At 32.9% G+C, this 27500-nt stretch overlaps 1 protein-coding gene across 1 annotated transcript in view; it reads right to left on the reverse strand.

Moving 5' to 3' along the window:
- Positions 1-27500, reverse strand: part of LOC135098251 (calcium-dependent secretion activator-like) — a 204616-nt gene that overhangs the window by 105534 nt on the left and 71582 nt on the right. Inside the window, exon 7 of the mRNA XM_064000517.1 lies at positions 6381-6494. Within this exon, the coding sequence (XP_063856587.1) occupies positions 6381-6494 (114 nt within the window). The remainder of the gene's footprint in view (positions 1-6380; positions 6495-27500) is intronic.

A 27500-nucleotide genomic window follows, 5' to 3' on the forward strand; every position in this document is an offset into this window, starting at 1 on the left:
GCAATCATATCAATTCTCTCTCATCTCTTTTTCAAGGTTGAGTGTTGCGTGTATTTACCTAGTTGTATTGTACAGGGCACAAGCGAAAGCTCAGTTTGTCCTGTCTCCATAACCATATTTATCCTTTTTCTCTTTAAACATGTGTACACTGTTTGCCACAACCACCTCTTCCTTCAAATCATTCCAGATTTCAATAGTTCAATACGGGAGGCTATGTTTTTTGATGTCACTAGAACATCCACTCTTCTTTATTTTCTTCCCATGTCCCCTCATCTGTCTCTCTTCCTCCTCCATCTGTGGTACCAAGTCATTTCAGTCTATTCTTTCTATATTGTTTACTAATCTGTACATTGTTATCAGGTCTCCTCTTCCTCTTTTCTCTTGTAGTGTTGGTAATCCCATCTCTTTAAGTATTTCATCATAGTTTAAGTCTTTCAATTCTGGGACTATCTTTGTTGTTATCCTCTGTATTCTTTCCAGTTTCCATATATCTTTTTTCTGTGTGGAGCCCAAACTACTGCTGTGTATTCCAGTTTAGGTCGTTGCATGTTCGTTATAATTTTCTTCATCATTTCTTTATCTAAATAGTTTAACGCTACCCTAATGTTTGTTAACAAGCTGTATGTAAAGCTGAATATTCCATTTATGTGCCTTTCAGGTGACAATGTGTCCTGGATCATTACTCACAAATCTTTTTCTTCATTACTTTTCATTATTATCTCTCCTTCCATTTTGTAATTCATTGTATTCACCATCATGGTTTGGAGAAGTTTTTTGCTCCATGCCCAGACATTTTCTTTCACTTCCATCTCCTCCTAGTTAATTCCTTTAGTGTTGAAGTCTCCTACTAAGAGCACTTTGTTACTTTTCTTTATCATTTCCTCTATGCTATTTCTTGTTTCTAGTTGCATCATTTTATATCTATTGGTCTCCCATGCATTAGTTTTTTGGTGGTATGTAAGTCACAATAACTTTCCTTTTTCACTTCCTTTGATCTTAATCACAACACTCAGTTTCTACCATTCCATCACCATATTCCATTTCCTTAACAAAAATATTCTCTTTCACTAGTATCATCACTCCTCTTCCTCCCTCTCCTTTTCAGTCTCTCTTCCATGTGCTATGTCCTTCCTTTGCAAATCTCAACTTTATTTCCTCTTTTAGTTTGGTTTTCGTTAAACATACCACGTCTGGTTTATTGTTCCTTAGGTAGTCATTAAGTTGTGTATTTATCTACTTGTATTTAACTAGTTGTATAGTACATGGTTCAAGCAGGGCTCATAGTGTCTGTCTCCATATCTATATTTATCCAGCATTTCCTTAAATTTATGCATGTTTGCTGCTGTAACAACCTCTTCATTTAGGTCATTCCAGATATCCGCAGTTCTTTGTGAAAAACTGTACTTCTTGATGTCTGTCAAACACTGACTCTTCCTGATCTTCTTTGAGTGCCTTCTTGTCCATCCAGCTTCATCTTCCAGCAACACCACGTCCTGCTTGTCTATCTTCTCAATGCAGTTAACTATTTTGTACATTGTTATTAGATCTCCTCTTTTACTTCTAACTTGCAAAGTTGGCAGTCCCATTTCCTTCAACATCTGTGTGTGTGTGTATTTACCTAGTTGTATTTACCAAGTTGTGGTTTATGGGAGGGGAGTAATCTCATAGTATCCCGTCTCTACATCTATCCAGTTTGGTTTTAAAAGCATGGACAGTTATGGCACTGATAACATCTTCACTGAGTTCATTCCATTTGTTCACACTTCTGCAAGGAAAAACTATACTTCTTAATGTCTCTTCTACAGTTAACTTTCTTCAACTTCTTATTGTGTCCCCTTGTACTCCGTGTGTCCAAATTTAGAAAATCTTTGTCTACATTTTCCATACCATTTATCATTCTATAGATGTTTATTAAGCCTCCTCTCTCTCTCTCTCTCTCTCTCTCTCTCTCTCTCTCTCTCTCTCTCTCTCTCTCTCTCTCTCTCTCCTATTTTCAAGGGTAGGAATTTCCAACATTCTTAATGTCTCTTCATAGGTCGATTTACTCAACTCTGGAACCATCTTAGTGACTGCTCTTTGTACTCTTTCTAATTTCATATTCCTCTTTATACGAGGAGACCACACCACTACTGCGTATTCCAATCTTGGTCTTATCATGGATATCAACAATTTTTTTATAATTTTGTTTATCCAAACATAAGAATGTCATTCTTACTCTTTTTAACAAATTCATCATCTCTCCAGTAATTTTATCAATGTGTCTGTGAATCAAATTTTCAGTAACTGTTACAAATCCACTTCCTCTTTTGACTTCTTTAACTTCACACCTTCCATCTCATAATGATATTGTATTCTTTTTTTACTTTTACCAAACTCCATTACTTTACATTTACTTAAACTGAATTCTATTTGCCAAGATTTACTTCATTTATTTACCTTATGTAAATCATCTTGCAATACCATACAGTCATTTACATTTTCTACCCTTCTCATCAGCTTAGCATCATCTGCAAATAAGCTCATATAACTATCTATTTCTTCATGTATGTTGCTCATATATTTTATAAACATTATCGGTCCAACACTAGTTACTTTCAACCAAGATGTGTGTGTATTTACCTAGTTGTATTTACCTAGTTGTGCTTTATGGAAAAAGAGCTATGCTCATGCTGTCCCCATCTCCATATCTTTTAATATCCAACTTAGCCTTGAATCCATGTATACTTTCTGCATTTACTATCTCCTCATCCAGACTGTTCCATACATCAATACTTCTATATGGGAAACTGTACTTTTTGATATCTCTTCTACAAGCACTCCTCTTCAGCCTCTTTCCATGTCCTCTAGTGTCCTGTGTATCCCAGACCATTAAGTCGCTCCGGTCCACCTCCTCTACTCCCTCATATGTTTCATATATCACAATCAAGTCTCCTCTTTCTCTCCTCTTTTCCAACATTGGTAGATGTATCCTTGCCAGTCTCTCTTCATATGACAAGTCCCTGATACTTGCTACCACCTTCGTAGCTGCTCTCTGAACTCTCTACAACTTCCTTATATCCATTTTCTTGTATGGCGACCACACTACTGCTGCATATTCTAGTCTAGGTCTTATCAGTGTGTGTGTGTGTGTGTGTGTTTGTGTGTGTGTGTTTTGGTATGCAGCATACATTTTCTTTCAACCAGATTAACATGCAATCTCAAATCATTTTAAGTTTTCAACATTAACTACTAAAGGATGTCAGTGTTTACCCAAGTTCCAAATATCAATAATATTAATTTGCATTAGAGATGGAATCAAAAGCATTTTGTTTGATCAATTCCTCTCTTCTAACTGACTGTCTTCAGTCTCTCTCTCACCACTGCAATGTTGCACCTCTTGCCATCTACTACCACAATTTTCATGCTAACTGCTCTTCTGATCTTGCTAACTACATGCCTGCCCTTCTCTCATGGCCTTGCCACACAAGACTTTCTACTTACTCTCATCCCTATTCTGTCCACCTCTCTAATGTAAGAGTTAACCAGTATTCGCAATCATTCATCCCTTTTTCTGGTAAACTCTGGAAAGCCTTGCCTACTTCCATATTTCCTCCTTCCTAAGATTTAAATTCTTTCAAGAGGGAGGTTTCAAGACACTTATCCTTCAATTTTTGGTGATCATTTCTGGTCTCTGTTTAGAGACTGTCACCTCAGTAGGCTTTTTTTTTCTATTTTTCTTTGTTGCCCTAGGCCAGCACCCCTCTTACATAAAAAAAAAAAAGGCATCAGATATAGCTGGACATGATTGGTTGATGAATCATGAGTGAGCAAATAGCCAAGACAAGAAAGCAAGAGTGGTTGATGAAATCAAACAATCAGTGAAAAATGTCCCACCTTTCCATCCAATGTAGTGCAAAAAAATGACCACAAACAAACTACCTAGCAATGCACATGGGAATTATTAATCAAGAATTTGATAATTTAATATAATAATTAACTCTGATAAATGGCTTTTTTCAAATTTGGATAATATAATTCTACTGTTTCTTTGGGATCAATTTAGTGATGGCTGTACATGAACATGAAAATATTAGTATATGTCTTATAGGGAAGATTATAATCAAAGGTTACATGATGTAAGCAATCATAACTATACAAGAAACAAATACCTGTGATATATCTCACTGCAAACAGGGATCTTGAAATCCAGAAGAGTAAAAGTGCCTTGTCTAATTATTTAAATATCTACCACCTATCTATCTATCTATCTATCTATCTATCTATCTATCTATCTATCTATCTATCTATATATATATATATATATATATATATATATATATATATATATATATATATATATATATATATATATATATATATATCAAAAGCAGAATATACTCTCTAAATCATCATGATTATCATATACAATTTTTCATAATTGTAAATATTAGACCATACAATCTCAGAAAAACCTAAAAAGATTTAGTTGCCTACTTTGAATAAAACTGCACATAGACAAAAAAAATTGACATTGGCTGAGAAAAATTGATGCATCTTCCTACAGACATATAGAGTAAGAATTAGATCTACTTTCAATATATGATATTTAATGAAGAATATATATATATATATATATATATATATATATATATATATATATATATATATATATATATATATATATATATATATATATATATATACACCACATCTATCCACATACATACATACATACATACATACATACATACAAATATACAAACACACACATGAAGATAATTTTAACTAGCACATGGGGATCTAGTACCCATGTCAAGAGAGAAAAATAAAAGGAATAAATAAATAAATAAATAAATGTAAGGAAAATGCCAAGAATGCTAAATGGGAATTTTAAATTATGTGTATCTCATATTTATATGCATCATTATCTCCTTTCCTGAAGGACTCTATAATTAGCACCTCTTTCTACTTTAGTTTAGCATTAGTATATCTCAAACTGAGAAAAATGGTTGAACTCAAGTTGAGGAAAGATAGAAAACATGTGATTATGCAGAGGAAGTCAAAAGTCTATAGTTGACTATATCACTGCTGCTGCTATTGTAACAGAAACCACAATTAGTTTTCCATCATTCCAGAACCATCACTTTCTTGCATTTTATCTTGTGTTGCTCACAGTAACTATCAAGATCATATTGCAAATGATGTTTGCATATTAAATTAGTGATTGTCTTAGGTAGATTATGCATTAATAGAGTTATTTTCAAGAAATGAAAATGTGAACCATATTAGTCCACACAGGAGCCAGTTATCAAGTTTGCATTTTATATATATATATATATATATATATATATATATATATATATATATATATATATATATATATATATATATATATATATATATATATATATATATAGACACACACACACACACACACACACACATATGCTCTCTGAGTTGATCTGATAAAAAAAAAAAAATAAATGAATGAAATAAAAAAATACATAAAATAAAAATAGCTAAACTTGTACCTCATTACTACTATACATTTCCTTCTATTAGTTTCAACACTTTCTTGTGGCTAGTTTCTATTAACTATTTACTTGAAGTGTTGATCAGAACAAGTAGGTCCTTAAAATGACACAGTAATATATATTCCATTAAGTATTATTTAATCACACATGCCATGGCACTGTGAACCCATAGGATTACTGATTATACTGACACTGCACACTTAATACACCAAGTTATGTTGTTAGCCATCCACTAGTGAGGCTAGTTTACCTGTAGGATGAGTCAGGACCAAGGCCACATAAATTGGAATAAGGAACACTCCAAGCATGCAGACAGTATAGGAACATTGCATATGTAGGTTATTTATTTCCTTCTACTAATGAAGCATAATTCATTCTGATGTGATATTGTGACAGTGCATTGCTTTATAAACACACTGAACAACCACTGGAACTTAAGTGATTTTACACTGCTGCTAAACGGTGCCAAGAAGGATAAATGTTCGAGATTGAAAAATGCGCACCGAGTAAAACACAGATTATGTGCACTTTTTTTTATTTTATGCTCACTGCACTACAGATGTATTAATATTTCATACCCTCATTATTCTATGAATGAAGAAAAATATGTTATTTTGCATCTGGTAGGATTTTCTTGTTTGAATATAACAATAAGATGTGCTCAGTGTTCTTATGAAATAATATACGCAAAGAAAAGCAATAATTACCTATACTACAAAAATCATATCATTAAAAGAAGGAAAGAGAACAAGTAGAAAAAATACTATTACAATATCTTCCTATGGAGCTGGCATCCTCTACTCTAACCACAATAAGTGCACATCCTCTGTGTGGGACCCGCACGAATGTTCCCTCCCGCACATTTACCTGAGAGAGCCATAAACTTGCAAATAGTGTGCCAAAAAGGGAGTCAGTCCGAGCGAGCGAGATACAACTGACATGCACTCAGCTACCTGCCTTAAGACTGAGCTGCGTCTCCGGCTTATTTGAGGGAAGAAGCCACACAAAGGGAGAGGAACTACGTTAGTCACGGACCTCAGTCATTAAGCTAATTTATAACAAGGTAGAGAAACTCTGTTCCTCTGTGTCTTTTCTAAAATACCATAAATTCTATACATTGCTTTACATTTATATTTTAGGATGTATATCATCAGAGTGAGAGAGAGAGAGAGAGAGAGAGAGAGAGAGAGAGAGAGAGAGAGAGAGAGAGAGAGAGAGAGAGAGAGAGAGAGAGAGAGAGAGAGAGAGAGAGAGAGAGAGAGAGAGAGAGAGAGAGAGAGAGAGAGAGAGAGAGAGTGTGTGTGTGTGTGTGTGTGTGTGTGTGTGTGTGTGTGTGTGTGTGTGTGTGTGTGTGTGTGTGTGTGTGTGTGTGTGTGTGTGTGTGTATACATATATATATGCACACACACATTAATGTTAATGTAACATACTCCAAGAGTTGTCACTTTATACTGCTTTCATAGAAAGTGTTCTTTAAACAAAATACTTAATTTGATATCTGAAAACACAGGTCAATAGTGAATTAAGTGGCATCTGTAACTAACAAACAAATAAATAAGGAGATTTAAATTAAAAAAAATAAATTCACTTACTTTACACATTATCCATTTTTTAATGTGATGGTTTTGAAATGGTACATTTTTTACTTAAGATGATTTTTTTTATTTATCTATCTATTTATTTATTTATTTATTTATCTATTTATTTATTTTACTTTATTTATTTTTTTATTTTGTGTGTGTGTGTGTGTGTGTGTGTGTGTGTGTGTGTGTGTACAAAGGAAGATTGATTTCATAGACAGCAAGATACAATGGCAGTTCATTCAATAGGAACCACCATATCCTAAACGCATCATAGCCCAATGCTGAAGGTTACACTTGATACTCTCCAAAGCTCCAGGATAAAATATGTTGCCCTCCAACAATATAAAGTATCTAAATTATCTTCATGAACTGCAGAAATGGAATTTGGATAGCCCAGTTTTCTGAAAAGTGCTTCACATGTGCAGCAAAATTTCTTATTATATGCACCCAGTGTAAAAAAAAAAATGCTAGAATATGGAGTGCCTATGTGCTGCACCAATGATTTCCTGCCAACTCAGTCATGCAATATATATATATATATATATATATATATATATATATATATATATATATATATATATATATATATATATATATATATATATATATATATATATATATATATATATATATATATATATATATGTCTGTTAATTTTTTCTGGGACAGCAAGGGGAGCTAAGATCGAATTTTCTTTGTATGATGGTGTGAGGACAACTGTTTCTTAAGAACTAAACACCCAATAATGTTTATTCTTCTTACGTCTGATGCATAATTTCTGATTCATATTTTCACCAGTGTGTTACAGCAAGATATTTAGAACTGGAAATATCCTAAATAATATTTAATACGACTTAAATCAGTAAGAAAATGCAAGTTGAATAAAAGTTACAAAAGTATTACACAGTGCTTTATAAATCAATTTTCCATTCTGACAGTGTAAAGACTCATTTGCACCTCAAGGTTTTTCTTGAAGGAAAACAAATCTATTGCTACACCATCACTGTAGATATAGTTTTCTATGTAGATGTAAATAAGTAAATTTTTCTTATACATCTGTATCTATTCCAATTACATTTCAATATATTAAAAATAAATATCAAATTAAAATTCTGAATATCACAACCTTCATAAACATGGAAAAATTTGTATATACTTAAACAAAAGTGATAATTCAGTTGCCATCTTCTGTTTGTTGACTAGTACACATTAAAACATTAAACAGCTATTCAGCTGGTTGAAAATAAACACTTTTCCCTCTTGTGTTATGTACTATTGTGATGAAGCATGTACACCTCTCAATTCCTATACTCTTCAATTATGGCATCACTTGTAGCATAGCTTTCAGCAGTAAAACACAAGCATGTCAGAAAATTCAATATAATGGGTAGTTTGGGCTGCTTTAAGACAACAGAAGAGAAGTTGCTGCCTCTCAGTCTTGTGATTGACTTCAGTGAAGTCTTGTTGGCAACATGTTGGTTCACCCACTTTCACTTGGGTAAATACCACATTATCTGAAAGGGTTCACTATTCCTAATTTGACAGAACTCTCATCACAACAAGTTTGAATACAACAGACTTAACTGCAGAGTTTTACAGATGAATCATAAATCTAAACTACAACACAAATACAGATTCAACCTGTTCTTTATTGCTAATGAATACCAGTGCTATGGGAATAAGTTAAAAATAAAACTCTACCAAATATGTATTACAACAGTGTTTAGTCTTAATCTTGTACATGTAGTATTAAGCAATATGCATTAACTGATCCACACAGGCCAACATAGGGATTAGACAAACATGCAAGTGGGGTTACATAAATTTCAGCTGTGTATGAACACTTTTTAATTTTGAGGAATTATTTTTCTTCTATCTCAAAAGAACTTTTGTACTTAGTATGAACTTTTAATCTGCAGTTAGGCTGGATGTGAATTATGTCCCTACATAGCACACAGTGGTTTGTGTCTTACACTTAAAGCAACAATACAAAATACAAATTTAGCTTCTTTTAACCTGTCTTAATGTAGCAGCATGTGAAAGATTCTGGTGAACTGAAAATAAATATAAGTTCTTACAAAGCACATGCAGGATGTCTATCAGTTAATCTAAATGTACACCTTGAAAGTTTTAACTTCATATTTAAATGTAAAAGGCAAAACAAACCTGTTACTTAAAAACATTATATTCTACTTTTCTGTCTATTGCTCAGTCATGCACCAAATGGCTATCAACACGAGGGTACATGCTTCTGTATTATTAACATCACATGCTAGTCATAATTTTGCATTTTCTATCCAATCCTAACATTGAGTTAGTCATGGAAAGTAAGTCATCACAAGATCATCTAATATGTTAATGCCACACTGTATATATTTTTTATGCTTAAAAGAGCTGTCAATGATGTACAATCCAATAAGTTTATTATCAGTTGGTTTGACTACATATTATATATGAACATGTTTTCTTATATTTTTACATATGTATCAATTATATTATCAACATTTTCTATTCACTTCTATGCTTTGCATTATGCCACACTACATGCAACCTGACACACACACACACACACACACACACATATATATATATATATATATATATATATATATATATATATATATATATATATATATATATATATATATATATATATATATATATATATATAAAGTCTTCTCTAAACAACTTGGCACAGGTGAGCTTTTCACTGAAGGAAATGTACCCATTACACTGAATGAATGTGACAGTGATAGGCTGCCAACACAATGTACTTCTAGGTTTCCTACACTATCTACAAGATGCCATGCGACCTACAAGTACTTTATTTTGTTGTCTGAGAGGAAGGCTGTCTTTCTGGTGCCCCCATGCAATTGAATTACTTTAAAATCACCCTTGTAGTATTTTTCAGTCTAATTCTGCCTGGAAGTAAGCATTTAACCAAAGATATTAGGGTATTTCCTGGATAACTGTACTAAAGAGACCAAGGCATCAGATTGCTAAAGAGGTAGCCAATCTAGATGACATCATTGTTGAGGCCAGTGTCGGGTTGGCTAATAGCACAAATAAGGTGTGTTGCAATGCCAATCTATAAACTTCATTCTGGAAGAACTTTGTTGAGAGGAAAGATTAGAAAAAGAGATGCCTGACAATATTCTCCATGTAAGAAAAGATTTCAGGCCTTGCCTAAAGGGATTTATAGATTAGTTTTGGAATCTGTCATTTTCAGGAAGCAGGCATCACTTTATTCTTCATTACTCTTTCACAATTGTGTGAGTAAATTATGTCACTCTTTGCTATCTCAATTCTCACTTTTCTCTTTTACAACTTAGAATAATCAATTTTGTTTCCACATAACATATTAGTGAAGCAGTGACAGTGATTAATAATGGTATACCTAGAAACATGGATTTGGTGAGTAACAATTATTTTGTGTTCAGCAAGCAAAACCTTGTGGTTCAGTACTTCCTACAGTATAAGGGATAGAAACATTAAAATGAGATCTTTGTTTCTAACATTGCTAAAGAAAAGAACAGTATATGTAATGGTGGCTGTACTAATGAAGAAAAGATATCTTGGTGTGAGGTCCATGGCAAAATTGGTGTTAAAGAGAGATGATAGATAATTCACTGCTATAGCACTGCTTTAGCATATAAACATAAAAGTACATAGAATATCTTAATATCATCAATATTGTAAACTGAGAAATTTGCAAGTCTCATTTGAATTCCTTTAGTATAGGGTTCATAACTCTAATGTCGCTAACATATATTGCATAAATATTCATATGTCATTGCCTAAATTCTTTTATTCAAAGATTTGCATATTTTTCTTATAATTTTTGCATTCAACTTTGAACTCAATGTTGCTAGTCATCATGCTTTAATGAGTATGAGAATAATTGATGTCATCTTTGTCATAAAGCATACCTTATAAAATGGTGGTTCAAGCACTTTCCTTTCTCATATGAGTCTTCTATGCCTGCATGATTTTGGCTTGCTATAATTTTGTAAGACAAGATGGCAGGCATAAATGAACAGTGTTGGCAAATGAAGTGTTGATTTAAATGCATAAATACTGCATCTAAGACTACAAAATATTTAAAAGTACATGCAGTTGGTGCTAACACTATGAATACAAGCTACACACTCTAATGATTCTCACAATTCAAACAAATATATATATATATATATATATATATATATATATATATATATATATATATATATATATATATATATATATATATATATATATATATATATATATATATATATATATATATACATATATTTATTTATTTATATAACATGTAAAGAGCATGCAATGCAGGCATCTTTCTATGAAACAGAAGGAATTGTTCACAAAGGTCATTCTCAAAAAAGAAAACTCAAAAGTAATGAGAAAGATAAAATTGTGGAAGAGATCATGTTAACAATGATAGAGAAAATGATACAGAAAGAGACAAGGCTGTCTTGAGATGAGATAGTCTGGAAAAAACAGTGAATGTGTCAAACCTAATAAATGTAATAGTGAGAGACATTAACTAAATGAAACAGTAGGTTTGTGAGTAAGGAGACATAAAAAGAAGTTACAGGGGCAATACATAATTAGGTATGGAAAAGTAGAGATGTGGAGAAAATGCCCAGAAGGTCAATTATTGTTCATGTGCAAATTAAAATGAAAAAAAAATTGTCTTCATTGCATAGGGAAGTGGATTGTTTATTATAATAAAAAAAATAAAAATAGAAATAATGCAAACATTTCCAGAGAAGAGGACTAGTGAGAAAAATCAAGTTTAGATAAGGGAGGGTTGTGTGGATCAGATCTTTGATATTTGGATGATAAACAGGAAATATAAGCTAAAGGAAAGGAACTGCATGCTGCACTCATAAATCTAGAAAAGCTTATGACAAGATAATCAAGGACATACTGAAGATACATATATTAAATGTTAACTTCATTATAACTTTGGAGAAACAATATGTGAAAAAATGTAATTACTTTCATCAAGAGTGAAACTGCTATATACTTAATGTGCTACCACAGTTTCTGTGTTAATGATATGTAATAGAATATTATCTTAGATACAGTCATTACCAAATGGTGATTTTCTAAAGTGTAAAAGTGTTAGAAAACATTTTAATTTTGTGCATGAAAATGTGTATGGTGACACAGGCTGACAGTGAGAACCAACAGCACATTAACTTAGGAGTAAAAATTAACATCTCCATAGTTACTAAGCTTCACAAGAAAAATAATATAATAATTAGTCCCCACATAAATAATGCATTTCTCTGTTTATAAATGCCATTCTGGAACTTTTTGGTTGAGTGCATTTCCTTCTTCCATATTCATAAGATTTGGAGTAGTATTAAAAAATCTCCATAACTGTGTTGGCCAACATGACTGGAATACTCTTCTATTCATTTTATTTATTTATCTATTTTTTTTATTTTTTTTTGGGGGGAAGTGGCAAGCCAAGCTTCTTCACTTGTAAAGTAGTAACTCAATAAAACCTTGGTCTTCCCTCAAGAACCTAATACAATTATGTTTTTTATGTAATTTTGTTACAAATGTTGTCACAAATGTTGTATGTAAATACATAAAAAAAAACATCCAACCAAGCTGTTCCCTTCTACATGTACAATTCAGTCATTCCCCCTGTGTTTCTTTCTGTTCCCAAGCAAGTATCACCCATTCCACCTGTTTCTTTCTGTTCCCAAGCAAATATCAACCAAGTTCCGACTATTTTGTATAGCAGTCATGTGCAATTATGCATTTATTGCATTTGTTCACAATAATCCCATTGCAACCTCAGACTCTGATCCTGCAATTAAGCTAATCAATTGTATCTCAGTTTTTTTTTTTTTTATGTTGCCAAGGGCAACAAAAATCTAATAAAAAAATGTCCACTGAAATGCCAGTCCCATAAAAGGGTCAAAGCAGTGGTCAAAAATTGATGGATTGCTACTACTGAAGGAAATAAATGTTTTGCTTATGTAATCAAAAGTACTGTACATTTGGCAAATTTACTTTACATCATGGTGTGAATGCTCCAAAACCAAATGTAAAAATAAAAAAAAAATAATGAATAAGCACAAAAACAAATAATGTCAATGCATGATCACCAACAACAACCTTTGCTGTGCAATCACTGACAGCAATTTTATTTCACATTCTACCTACTTCGATAGGAAGAAGCCCTGAGTTTGACTGTATAAGAACATAAGAAAATAAGGAAAGCTGCAAGAAGCCATCAGCCCCATACGTGGCAGTCCCTGTATGAAACATGCCTACCTGTTTTCACCTATCATCCCTATCCATAAATTTGTAATCTTCCTTTAAAGCACCTTAATGACTCAGCACTAACAACCTGATTATTGAATCTGTTTGATTCATCTACTACTCTACTTGAGAACCAAGTCCTTGCTATCTCTTTCTTGAACCTAATTTTTTAAAAGTTTCAATCCATTATATCTTGTTCAATCCTGATTACTTATCCTTAGGATTAGTATTTTAATAGGAATTTACCCCAATTAGGATGTAAAAATAACTTTCATGAAAGGAAATGAATGAGCAGATTTGTATTAACCAAAAAGAGATGAAATGGAAAAAATCATCTCTATAATCTCATAAAAGCTAATCAACATTTTTCAGTAAAGTGGAGAGTGAAACACTTGAACATTTAGTGTGATTACCCTTATTACAAGAATAGTGAAATTCCCATATAGCTTTTTTTGCATTTTTTTTTCTATACAGTAAAATCTTTCATTACAGATTTATAAGTACTTCATAAATGTGAGATATAGAGATTGAGCAATGGAAAATTCTATAATAGGTACTAAACATTTTTGCTTGGAATCTTTTTACCTTCATTTTACATGCTAGTAATTATTTCTGTTATGAGAAGGATTATCAAAACATCATGAATATAACAATAACATAAAACATAAACCTCAGAAGGTGTGATAATGAAAATACGCAAATTTTGAACAAATAAATTAAACTGAAAGAAGTGGTCACAACAAATGAAAACATTAACTACAATGATAAACTCCCAATCCAAAGAATTGCATAACCAATAGTAAAGATACAAGAACATGAGAACAAGACATAATAAGGGAGCTTGCAAGAAGTTTGAAAGCCTACATGTGGTAGTGCCTGTATCAAACATACCAAACTATTTCCACCTGTCACATTCATCCATAAATTTGTCTATTCTTCTTTTAAAGCTTCCTAATGAGTCATCACAATCAACCTAGTTGTTGAGTCTGTTCCATTCATCTACCACTCCATCTGAAAACCAATTCCTTCCCATCTCTTTTTTTTAAATCTAACTTTATCAAGCTTGAATTCATTATTTCTTATCCTATCCTAATTATTGACCTTAAAAATTTTGCTTATATCACTTTTATGATAGCACTACTGATGTTATCAAAGAACTTATTATCCCACAAGACAGTTTTAATTTGTTCAATGATACTGACCTCAGAAAGATAGAGATGGAATCATGCATGAAATTTCTTGTGGCAATCATGATTTGAGAGGAGAGTGGTAATCAAGTATGCATTCCCACAAGTAGTTAGAGCTGATGTTATGGCTGTCCATTAGGCTCACCTTGTACTTTTCCATTATGTAATGTCTCAATAATACAACAAAAACTAAACTGATCTCACCAAATCTAACCTAACCTGACCTCTTAACATGCCAATTCCAAAGCTCTAGAGTGTTTCAACAATAATTATATGTTTGGAGAAGGTGGTGTATGTCCTTATCCTGTGGACTATCTATGCAATAATATAAACTTATAAACTTATATGGGTTTCTGGAAATGAGTGACAACCACATCAGAGTATACTGACAAAAATAATCAGGAAAAATGTCATTATAATGCCTGTGCAGCTCATCAACTCGTGCAAAATTACACCTGAACATGGTAACCATCATGCACTGATACTCAAAAAAAATTACAGTGTTCAGCTCATATGTCACACAGACTTTTATGATGAAATTTATAGTTTTCATACTGTAAAAGGCTGGATCAATAAACTGATGCTGATCAACAAAACAGCAGACAAACACACAGAGAGGTATCATAATGACAATAGCTAAAAAATATTAATCATATGACAATCAAAGTTAAGCATATGTGTAAGGAAGAAAAAAGAAAAAAATCTCCCAACCAGTGAGAAAAGAATCTAAAAGCAAGCAAGAATGGAAATGAGCAGAAAATACTGTCTTGCTAAGGAACAGTGTTATTACTGTTATATATTTTGTTTTCATAAATCTCAATACAAACTGCAAACTAAAATTTGCTTAAATTATACTCATGGAACATTGTTGGTTTTAAGCATGAACTATAGGAGCTAAATATTATACACTCTTTAAAATCTATTTTTGATTATAACATTTGGTGAGAGAGAGAGAGAGAGAGAGAGAGAGAGAGAGAGAGAGAGAGAGAGAGAGAGAGAGAGAGAGAGAGAGAGAGAGAGAGAGAGAGAGAGAGAGAGGGTGGGGGGACAGCACAAGGGTGAGAAGCATTTCATGTTAGGAGGGATAGCAATGGTGAAAGGTCAGCTTGGAAAATAATATATATCAGGTTTACACAGCCGAAGAAAGCCAAATTAATGTGACACTGTCATTATGGCCAAGTAGGATACTGACTGGTATATACAGATACCAGTGACCAGTTGGTCATATTTGAATATCAGAAACAAACATCTATTGAGGAAGCCAAAAATATTAGAGTATAGTAAGACATCTGAGGCTCTGACAACCAGTGTTATTAAGTCATCATGTCTGATGTTTTATAAGACATCATTGAAGTAGTTTTTCCATAAGCCCATTGCAAACAAGTGCTGAGGAACATAAATATTCTATAAAGATGTTGACAGGCTGGATCTGTTCAGTGTTCTACAGGGTGTTGCATCTTCAAATCTTATGGATGTGGGAATCATACAATGGCAGATTATAACCAGCTTTAACAGTTTCATCAAGTATCAATTTTGTACTGAACATGTCTATGACAAGAAAAACCATGTTGTAAACAACTTTTTGGTAAATGTCAATAAAATGATACAGAAAATTGCAAAATTATATAAAAAAAGAATGTAAAGGCTATATGTAACATGAGAGAGTAAAGCCAATGAATGTGAAAACCCATTTAATGACAGAATTGGATGTACACCATATATCTCAAATGATAATCTGTTCCATCAGTGTATAAGTCAGACCATAAACAGCATTAATATGAACAAGAGTTTACATAAGAGCAAATCAAGTTCTTGCACTATCAGAACCTATGATTGGCATGGCTTGTAATTTTATTGATTGCATTTTAGACAGTGTTCAAAGACTAACACAACTCAACAGCATGATGTTACAACAATGAGTGCATCCTTTAAATCCAATGAATAAATACCATGTAATAGTGACTGAGAACTATGCCCAGATACAATGGAGAATGAGAGAGAGAGAGAGAGAGAGAGAGAGAGAGAGAGAGAGAGAGAGAGAGAGAGAGAGAGAGAGAGAGAGAGAGAGAGAGAGAGAGAGAGAGAGAGAGAGAGAGAGAGATTGTTAAATTACATAGTTGTGCTGAAAACATTTTGAAATTCAGAACTTTTGACACTTTCACCAGTGTTCATCATGAGGTTGTACTGAGTTGCTTGCAGTTCATAATATATCAATCTATATACCAGGTGAGAATTTCCTATTCAAAGACAGGTAAGATGAGACTATCCTTTGTCTTACAGTATAAATAAAGATATAGAGGAAGGGATTCATTTCCTTGTACTATTCCTTTCAGTTACTTTTTATAATGTGCAGTGAATATAGTGGCAGTATTCTTCCAACCCAGCTACAGAGTGTGCTTCCAGGTCATGTCCCCCTGTCACAGGATGAGTATATAAGGAATATAATAAGTAGTGTCAACTGGTGAACTCTTCAGCAGTTTACATCCAATATTATATGTATATGGATGATGTAGTACAAAGGCAACAAATGTCAAAATATGTATCAAGAATCATTAAGATTTATTTTTGTTTTCACAAAGAAATCAAAGAAAGGAAAACCAAATCCTTTGTAATCAATGGCCATGACCATGATAAATGCAAATACTTGATTTAAGAAGTGAAGATGAACAGTGCATCCAAACATTTTGCACAATGGAGGTTAATTGATACACTCTGGCAAGATGGAATCATTTAAGGCACTTTTGGAACACCAAGCATGGCAGTGACGTTAAATTTTAATATCTTGTGAAACTTGCTAAAAAGGTTTTGTTTGTATACAAACATCATGTTTGATGACAGTATGAAGATCTCATTGTAGCATATTACAATTACAGCTAATCAATCACACAGAAGAGCAGAAAAGATTATAGTATGCAAGTGAAATACTTATGAGACATCTCCAAAGGTACAACTATTAAGCTGGTATAGTTGAAGTAAAAAACATAATTGAGAAGAATATTTAGATTCAATTAATCAAAATGCAAATATATTTATAATAAATGTATAAAAGAACTATATCACTTTGTATGTTATTTCTATACAGAAGCCACTGCAAAGAGTCAACTGTCTTGAACAGAAATGGAAATCCACAAAACAATGTAATGAATTAAGTGCAGGAAACAGTCAGTGGTGCAACAATTTGATTATATAACTATTACAGGACAGAATCCATCATTCTTTTCACCAAAAATATACAAATAAAAAACTGATCATACAACTATTACAGAACAATCCATCAATCTTTTCACAAAAAATATACAAATAAAAAGTCTACTAACATATCAAAAAAAAAAAATAAATAAATAAAATGTTAACATAACTAGAGATGGACCATTTCACTTTACTATATACTATTTTTGTAGTGAAGTGAAAATATCTAGAATTCACTTAATTAAAACAAGAAATTATAACACAAATTAAAACACATTAAAAGTAATAAATTATGTACAGCAAAGCACCTCCATTGGTACACTTAGCATCAATGATCTGGAGAGCATCAGTGATGGATACTGGAAAGGAAGCCACCAAACTTTAACTTGTAATACCCACATATTGATAATATTAATAAGCATTTCTGGCAAATATAATAAAAGAAAAGTTAATTACATCTGAAATATGCATGAGTGAAATTCTCACATTATGCACCAAATAGCTTTACAATAATAGCTCACACCTCACACCATATTAGAGATGATTTCGCACAGATGATGAATTCATGAGCAAATACCATTCTTAATGCAATTTTCATCCTTGCCAATGTGAGCAGCGTGATCAAAATGCAGATGACATACACTGATGACAAATATGCTAAAATAACAACAGGACAGGAAAAGGGTACTGTTACAAAGACTATACACATCATTATCACATCCTCAAACTTTATCACATCCTTAGTCAAGTATTTTCTTTACTGAGACGCCTCACTATTCAGGGAAATACATACAATTCTATAAGGTACTGCCTGCCTGGCAGCCAACAACTTTGTAATGTAATAATACACTGTTGGTCTCAAATGTAAGCATTGCTAGATCCAATCCTGCACAACACAGAAGCCTAATCATCTAAATGCTTATTCAAAATAAACAATACATACAATGGATTAAACTAAAAGTAAAGTCATTGCTTCTCAATTTTAATTTATATTGCACTGATTGTTCTAGCATGCACTGAAATACATTATAGTACCTATGGGGTAATGCATCCCATGCCTCACAGCTGAGACCAAAGCTGTCAACCAGCACAACTATTTGAACACAAAAATGAAATATAAATAATAACTAAAAGTGTAATGAAAAAAACTATGTAATTCTTATACATAGCATCTGTTAATCAAATATTATTTAAAGTGATTTTTCAAGCTTAAGTACCTTCAAACTTCACATAATTTTGTTAACTTGCTTATGATGAACAGTTGCAGAGGAAGATCAAGTGCTCTTGAAAGGCACGGATCATTTATAACATCCCTGATGAATGTTTTCACCTTTTAAATGAGAGGACTAGATATGGAATGTCTTCTGTGTTTGGGGGAGAATTGGCAATGAAGCTTGCCTACAGAAAGCAAAAGCAGCTTTGTGACCATCACTCCCAGCAGGAGAAATTCAGGATGTTTAGGTTATCAAAACTATTTTGTTTTTGTGTTCACATACCAAACCTTCCAAGCCACCACTAAACATTAAGCACTAGTTTGGACAAAGGCAATATAATTTTAGTTACTACTAATATCACATTTCAAAAGTGACTTTTAAGTTAGAAAACTCTGGAACAATATATCACATTATAAGATGACCTGTAATAAACACAAATACACATATACACGTACCCACACACTTTTACACACACACACACACACACACACACACAAACACACACACACACACACACACACACACACACACACACACACACACACACACACACACACACATTCTTTTATCTTGAAATTTTACAATATAGCATATACATATTCAAATAGTACACAAAAAAACATGCACACAATTAAGACAAAGCCCATTCCAAGCTGTCTATAATAAATTGCACGTACATAATTTCTTCTATAATACCGCACGACGCAACAAACATGTTCCCATGAGTGCTAGCCATCTACAAGTTTAACATACACCATCCCATAAGAAATGAGGCATGTGAATGCCACTTCATTCTTAGAAAAACAAACAAATACGTAAGAAAATACACACACATAAAAAGCAACTTTAACATATGATGGTCATTACTTTGGCTGATGATATTGCCGATTTATCTACTTGAGGGAGGAAATACTGGCATACTGGTTGAAATGGCTTATTGCTGAACTAACACATGTAAGAAATTTTAGACAGGTTTGACTAAAACACACAAGGAATTTTAAACTAAGTCGCTCAAAAAGGAACTCAGCAGTGATCAATCAGTATGATCAAAAGTACAAAATTGCACAGTTGAGAGGCAGGATTAGAGAAAGACTACATGATGATAGAAAAACATCACTCATTAATATACACTAATATCAACACTGGCAAACAGAACAGATAGACAATGCTATGTCAAAATTACTGGGAAAACCTTCAACCACAATGGATAAAGTAAAGAGAAGACAAAATGCTAAGAAAAGATCTTGTGATTAATTATTTCAGAAGAGGTGAAGTTGAACAAAGATTACAAATTTAAGTTACTTAACATGAAACTAACAAAATTAATAAAATCATAAAAAACAAAATGAAGAAGCCCTCTAATTTTGCAACTAATAATTGGTAAAATAAACTGAAGAAAACTGCTAAACCAAATGCTAGATTTAATAAGAGAAATTAAATAATTCTGAGGTAGAATCATCTACTTAAATCAATGCAAAGTTTTCTTCCATCATTTGAGCCATTAAAGCACTGGGGAGTTCTTTCAGCTATACTGGTAAGCCTACTATGGCCTAGAGCTAAGGAAAACTTTAAAGTAATATCAGTGAAAGGAACCTCCAAATGGAAACTGAAAATCCACAAAGTCCAGGAGTTTCATTATTTTGTTGACTACACAAGAAAAGCTTGACATGGAAAGGATGGTGTGAGTGAAATGTGAATAAGAAAAGGTGCATAACATCTTCCTCTCCCCAACTGCCAATGCTTTGCTTTGGGAATCCCATAACTGTTTGTTTTCTCTAGTCCATTCAGGTGTACAAATGGTCATCAGTTATGCCCTACACTTTCTCCAAAACAGTCAGAGGTCATAAATATATATAAAAATATCATGCTTATTTCTTTTTTTCATATCTTTGCCTGCACATTCATCTGGGCATGAGATAAACTATCTATAGTCTTGTCACAAAAACACATGCATGGGACCACATGAGTGTGAATTTATTTCTTGTAAACCTCAACTAGGTAAAAGCACACACAAAAGAGTAGGATTGTTGGTTTTTTCACTTCAGATGACCACATATACATGAAGAACAGAAGGAGAGCTAACCTTTCATTCCTACAGAGCTACAAGGTCATAACTCCTCACCTTATGTCCTTTACATAAAGTGGTGACCTGCTCTCATGAATTATTTAAATAGTTTTAAGACTTCATCTTTAATGGCATTTGTTCATTACAGTGCATATTGAAATACATGTACTGAAGAGTACATTCTAGGTTCATAACCAACACTTAATTTGCAACTAAAAATGGCAATTTTTCATAAACTGTTAATTTTTAAAGGTGGTAGGGAAGCTGATGGCACCAGTATGACAGCAAAGAGGTTGAATGCTGAGATGCATGTTAAAATGTGTACACCCACCAAGCCATCTTGAACACTTAAACATTTTAAATTTTCTCACTTGCAAACTATTTCTTTTTCACTTCTAAGAAAACTTACTTCCTCATTCTACTTTGCCAGCTCATGGATATGAATTATACAGGATTAGTTGAAAATCAGCATATAACTGATGCACTCAACTTTCTGTGTAAAGAGAAATAAGATGAATAACCATCTTGTCTCACTGTTGCTCCACCATATATTGAGCCATATATAATATGCAAGTATTAACTATTACATATCTGTCTGCCTTCAGTATTTCTTTAAATACTCACATTTCAGTCTTGTAAAATATTTTACTTTTAAATTTATCTTATTTACTATTTATTTATGTTTTACCAGCAAAAGCAATGGATTTCTGATATTTAGAGTAATATCCGAATGCTGTATGGTATGAAAACTGTACCAATAACAGAGACAAGAGGTGGAGATGGAAGTTGCAGAATTGAAGATGCTGCAGTGTACTCTTGAGTGACAAGACGAGACAAATTAAAGAACAAACACATCAGAGGGACAACACACATATATCAGTTTGGGAACAACTAAAGAGAGGTGAGATTGAGATGGTTCAGGCATGTCAGAAGAAGGGATGAGGTGTATGTGGGAAGGGGGATGCTGGAAGTACACCTACCCAGCAGGAGGAAGAGAGAAAGACCAAAGAGGAGATTTATGGATGCAGTGAAAGAAGACATGCAAGTGGTAGGTGTGACAGAAGAAGGCACAAAAGAGCAAATGTATTGGAGAAAGATGATCTGCTGTGGCGACTCCTAATGAGAACAGCCGAAAGGAGAAGACAAAGAAGAGTAATATCCTAATTCCACATTAGCTATAGAATTTATCATTCAATATAGAGATTTATTTGCATAATAAAAACCATTCATAATGCAGAAATCCATTAAGAGAATGCTATTCATTAAAGAAGGCCTACATTGTAAGTACTGTATATACTTGTGAGTGCTCACAAGGGACTGCAAGCAGGCATAAATTTGCAAGAAACCATGAGGAAATTACTAAGCACTGCAAGCATTATGAGTTCTCACATCTTCTTTATGACATTCTGGGAGAGTGAAGGGTGAGACAAGGGATTATAAATTCCTCACAAACAATGGCAGTCATGATGGCCAATGAAAACAACACCAAATTGTTCAGCAAAAGATTATCTCCCTATACATTTTTGCCTAGCATAATGATGGCAAGTTTAATAAGAGATACAGTGTGGATTGTGCTGGCCTCCACTGCTGATGTCCATGTTCAATTCAGTGGATGTAGATGTAGATGCGAAGCATTTCCCTTTGCAACCACAGCTCTCTTTCTGCTGTAGTCCACAACCTATAGTACAGTATTATTTCCTTGCACTGTAATCCATACTTCATTGTCATTGGAGTCAATAAAAAGGAAGAGCCCAATACCAATATTTACTCCTTTCACTATGACAGCTGTTGTCATGTTGTCTGTGTTTTCTCTTGTTTATCTAAATTACTCTTCTTTTTCTGTTGTATTTTTCCAAGATTAATGTAACTTATGTCCAATATATTTTCATTATCAAATAACAACCTACACAAAAAGATATTACATCCTTACAGAATTACAATAATTCTCTACAAATATTTTCTGGTATGAAAATGGGTATAGATTTTCCTTACATAAATACTATATATATATGAAAGGTCTGTATTTTAGTATCAAGTATATTTATTCATAGTAACATAATTAGATGTGTATCAAACCTTTAATATAGTATTCCCTCAAATATAAAGATATTGGTTTAACTATCATTCCTAACTCAAGTAATCCTCTCTTTGGCTGCCCTCTAAATTTCTTGGGCAATTGACATGAGTTTCAAGCTCCCTATCATACTTTCAACTATAGGAGGTCCTAAATCATCATGAGCTGCTCATACTAGGTAAGAATGAATATAAGAGAAAGAAGTGGGTCTTAGGATAATGTAAAAAATAAAAAAAATAAAGAATTTGCAAGTGCCCTTATGAAAAAAAAAAAAAAGAAAAGAAAATAGAGATGAATAAAAGTGCTTTTTTGTGTGAAAATGTAAAAAAAAACAAAAAAAAAACATGTAAGAGACATATGGAAAAGAGGAAGAAGTGAGGATGGTGAAAAAGGTAATAGCCACATTTAAAGACAAGTAGGTGAAGTATGAAGAAACTAAGGAAATGCTTAGACTGGAACATTATGGGAAGATTAAGATATGCCTGCTTGACATTGTTCAAGGCTCAGATATAGGAAGACAAAATAATAGTAAGAACATGGAGGCTACCAAAGATGGATGAGTATAAAGAATTCTGTATGAGCAGAAATATGAACTAAGTGGAAGGAGACAAATTAAGAGAATTGCACCAACATGCAATGGAAAACAGGGAAGGATTCAAGAGCAGAGGAAGAAATTTTTATGAAAAATGATAAACCAAAACAAAAACAACAATAAGGAGTACTGAAATAATGGGTAATACAGAAACACTGAATGGAGACATATGAAAATTAAAAGAACATACTGTAACACAGATGGTCTCATACATGGAATTGGAACAACATATAAAGAGAGGAGCTGGATGTTTTAGGTTTCAATAGAAGTAAAATTAATGAAGATATGATTAAAGATAGAAAAAGTGTAAATATAATGATTACTGCCTTCCATCTAATTTTGATCATAACCCTCTGTAAAAGTTGAAGACAGTACTCAAAAGAAAACAACTTTTTGTCTCATCAGAAAGGATCTCTTTTATCCATCCTACGATTGTGGCATCCCTGCTAAAGTGAGGTAAGCAACATCTGGGTTGAAATGAGTTGCCGTATGCATCAAATAATCCAACTCAATTTCTCTTATGAGGTAAGTGACATTTTCTGAAAGCCCAAAGGATAAGCTCATAAAGTCAGAATTTAACAAAAAATCACTTTTTTCCAGTCATAGACTGCATAATAAGATGTTCTGTGATGGAGAGAGGTAGGTGCCCATGACCTATCAGTGAGTATGATTATGGTGAGTCACCACTTACCAGCCAATGGGCTTTTGACAGTTCTGAGGCACATGCTAAATATGGTCACTTGCCTCACTTTTGCTCATGGGTGGAGTGAGGTAAGTATGGGGGGTGGCTGGGTTGGGAGCTGGACTTTTAAATGTCGTTTTCTCAATCTTTTATCTGTGTTGCATACCTCATTACAGCATTGGGTGCCACAATTACAGAAGGGGAAAAGGAAGTAGGTGTGATTCAGTCACACCTACATCCTTTGTGCATTCAGAAATGTACTCCCTAAATCATGGGGATAAGCAGTAGCAAGAAAAGAGTAACTGGCAACTTCTACATGTTAGAGAGCTGCCTCAGGATGGCAACAGAGATGTCAGTGATTATCTACTTACCCAAAAAAACCTTGACATGTATACAAAAAAAACAAAAGGTTGTTTACAGTGAGAAGAGTATATGTGGAGAGACTGGACTGGCATGCAACTTTGGGTTAAGTCACCATGACATTTCTGACAACAAAGTTCCAATCCAACTTAAAAAGCCTTTCATAATCATAGGCTCTCAAATAAAACCAAGTGTTATGAGCCGGCAGCTGAAGATTAAACCAAGTCTGATGGTCCACAAACTTAAAGAAATAAACCTAGAACTTCTTGCTACAGTGCCCATGAGGACTGTCTTATTATGTGAAGGAAGAGCTCAACCTTCCCCTCTTTGCTGTGTCAAAGTCACTGCTAAATCCTAAACAAATCATGACTGCATGGCTTTTGCTAAAAAAATCTAGCATGTGGCCACCTGACAAGATCAGATCCTTTCTATGGTTTGATGAGAGCATGTTTGCTGTCACTGGTATACCAGCTTGACATGTGAGAAAGCCACTTAACTCTGACAAGCTTGACCCACGTCATATCATAAAAACTATAACATATCCTGAAAATTTAGTGGTTTGAAGAGCTTTTATTTACTATGGAGTTAATTAATTATATTTCCTAGAAAAAGGGCATCTATGTATAGGGTAAGTGTGAACTTACTTTTTTTGTTTAATGTGACCTTGACACAACCTGAATACTGGTCTTCTCAACTGACTTGTGCCTACTTCCATGCCCCTTACTGTAAATCACTTGATGTTCATCAGGACAACATGCCACATTACCATCCTGAGCGCAATTTGACCGGTTTTAGTAGACCATACTATGCTTGATCAAATGAGTAGCATTATCAAGAAAAAACAACACTATTTCAGCATGTCAGTCTGTATATTGATAGTTACATAAAAAAAGAATGTTTTATGTGAGATTCATAATGATCTGGTAATGATTCTTGATCTATCCACAGCTTAAGAAAATACTGATTATGAAATTTTGACAGAAGAATTCATTCGCAGTGGTATGCATGACTCTACATTTCTTTATGTTGTACTTGCGAAAATCTATATTGGCAAGTTGCTCTTGTTAAACACATTTCTGAATCTCTTGCCTTGAGTTGTGTCTTAGATCTCAGAATAAGGCAATGTCTCATTCCTTGTTTATAAGTGATGTTAGCCTTGCTTCTGGCTGTGCAGAGAGTGGAGTGCCACTTTTATGTTGGTGACTGTTAGATATATTTGTCCACTACAAATACCAGCCAATCTAAATAAAGTTCTTACACTTTTGTATGATACAAGATCTAATATGTGCACAAAAGGTGAAGCATATCCAGTATATGGAATGATTTTTTGTTACTTGGAAAGTTTCAAGTGAATTAATAATATGAGATGCAATATCGTACCAATATTTCAGGGTAGAAAAAGGAGACCAGTATGATTGATTATCATGATGTGTAAAATATATGAAAAATACTATGAAGAGAGAGATGTACTTGAAGAAAAAAAAAAAAAAAAAAAAAAAAAAAAACATGTAATATCAGATGAACAATTCAGATTCAGGAAAGGGTAGTCATGTAATGTAATATAATTGAATTTTATACACAGAAAGAAAAGGATAGATAGATTAGGTATACTTAGATATGATGAAACCAATAGATAAGATTCCACACAAGAGTTCATTATGGAGTATAGGAAAGTAGGACTCATGAAATGGATGGATGACTTCCTGTACTAATCATGTTAATACACATAAATTATGTGATAGATGTACTTAACACATGTACATGATGAGAGGAGTGAAATATCTTCATCTGTGAAACAATGAGAAGGATCCTACACAAGATCTATAAAAGGGTTTGGAAATGGGAACTGAAGGAGGATGAGGAGAAAAGAAAGTGTTGGAATTATATAGAAACAAGAAGAGGCCAACATGAAAATACAAAATAAGAAAGAATGCCAGTGAAGGAAGAAATTTATGAGTGGTAATGCAAGAAATTATGTTTATAAATAGGTAAAATATGTGTATCATTTATGGGTGATGAGGAAAACAATAACACTGATAAGGCAAATATTGGTATATAAATCAGTCACATGATGCTTTCAAAGAGAAAGAAACATAAAATATTTTGAAAGAACAAAAAGAATGGCAGCAAAAATTATCTCATGTATAATTATGAAGTAAATAAAAAATGAATCTATCAACAATGCAATATATATATATATATATATATATATATATATATATATATATATATATATATATATATATATATATATATATATATATATATATATATATATATATATATATATAATAGATGTGAGCAGAGAAAGCATACAAAGTTCTTTATTTTCTTCACTTTATTACTTGCAATGTTTCACTTCACAGAAAGCATCTTCAGGCTAAAATATATGTTTACATTCAATTAAATATATAAAAAAAGATATAATTTAAAAAATGTGTGAAAAAAATAACACATAAAGGGCATAATAAAAAAAAAAGAAAAAATGACATATGTATGATGGTCACATTGTTAACTAAAAATAATAAAAAGCAGCAAAGATAATGCCCCTTATGTGTTATTATCTTTTACTCTTATTTTTCAAAATTATATCTTTTTATATTGCATTAAATATAATCATATTTTAACCTGAAGATGCTTTCTGTGAAGGTGAAACAATGCAAGTAATAAAATGAAGAAAAGAAAGAACTCTGGATGCTTTCCCTGCTCACTTACATTGTCTTGGAAATTCATCATTCTCTCTCTCTCTCTCT

This window comes from Scylla paramamosain, unplaced genomic scaffold (assembly GCF_035594125.1).
Source record: "Scylla paramamosain isolate STU-SP2022 unplaced genomic scaffold, ASM3559412v1 Contig52, whole genome shotgun sequence".
Lineage (NCBI taxonomy): Eukaryota > Metazoa > Arthropoda > Malacostraca > Decapoda > Portunidae > Scylla > Scylla paramamosain.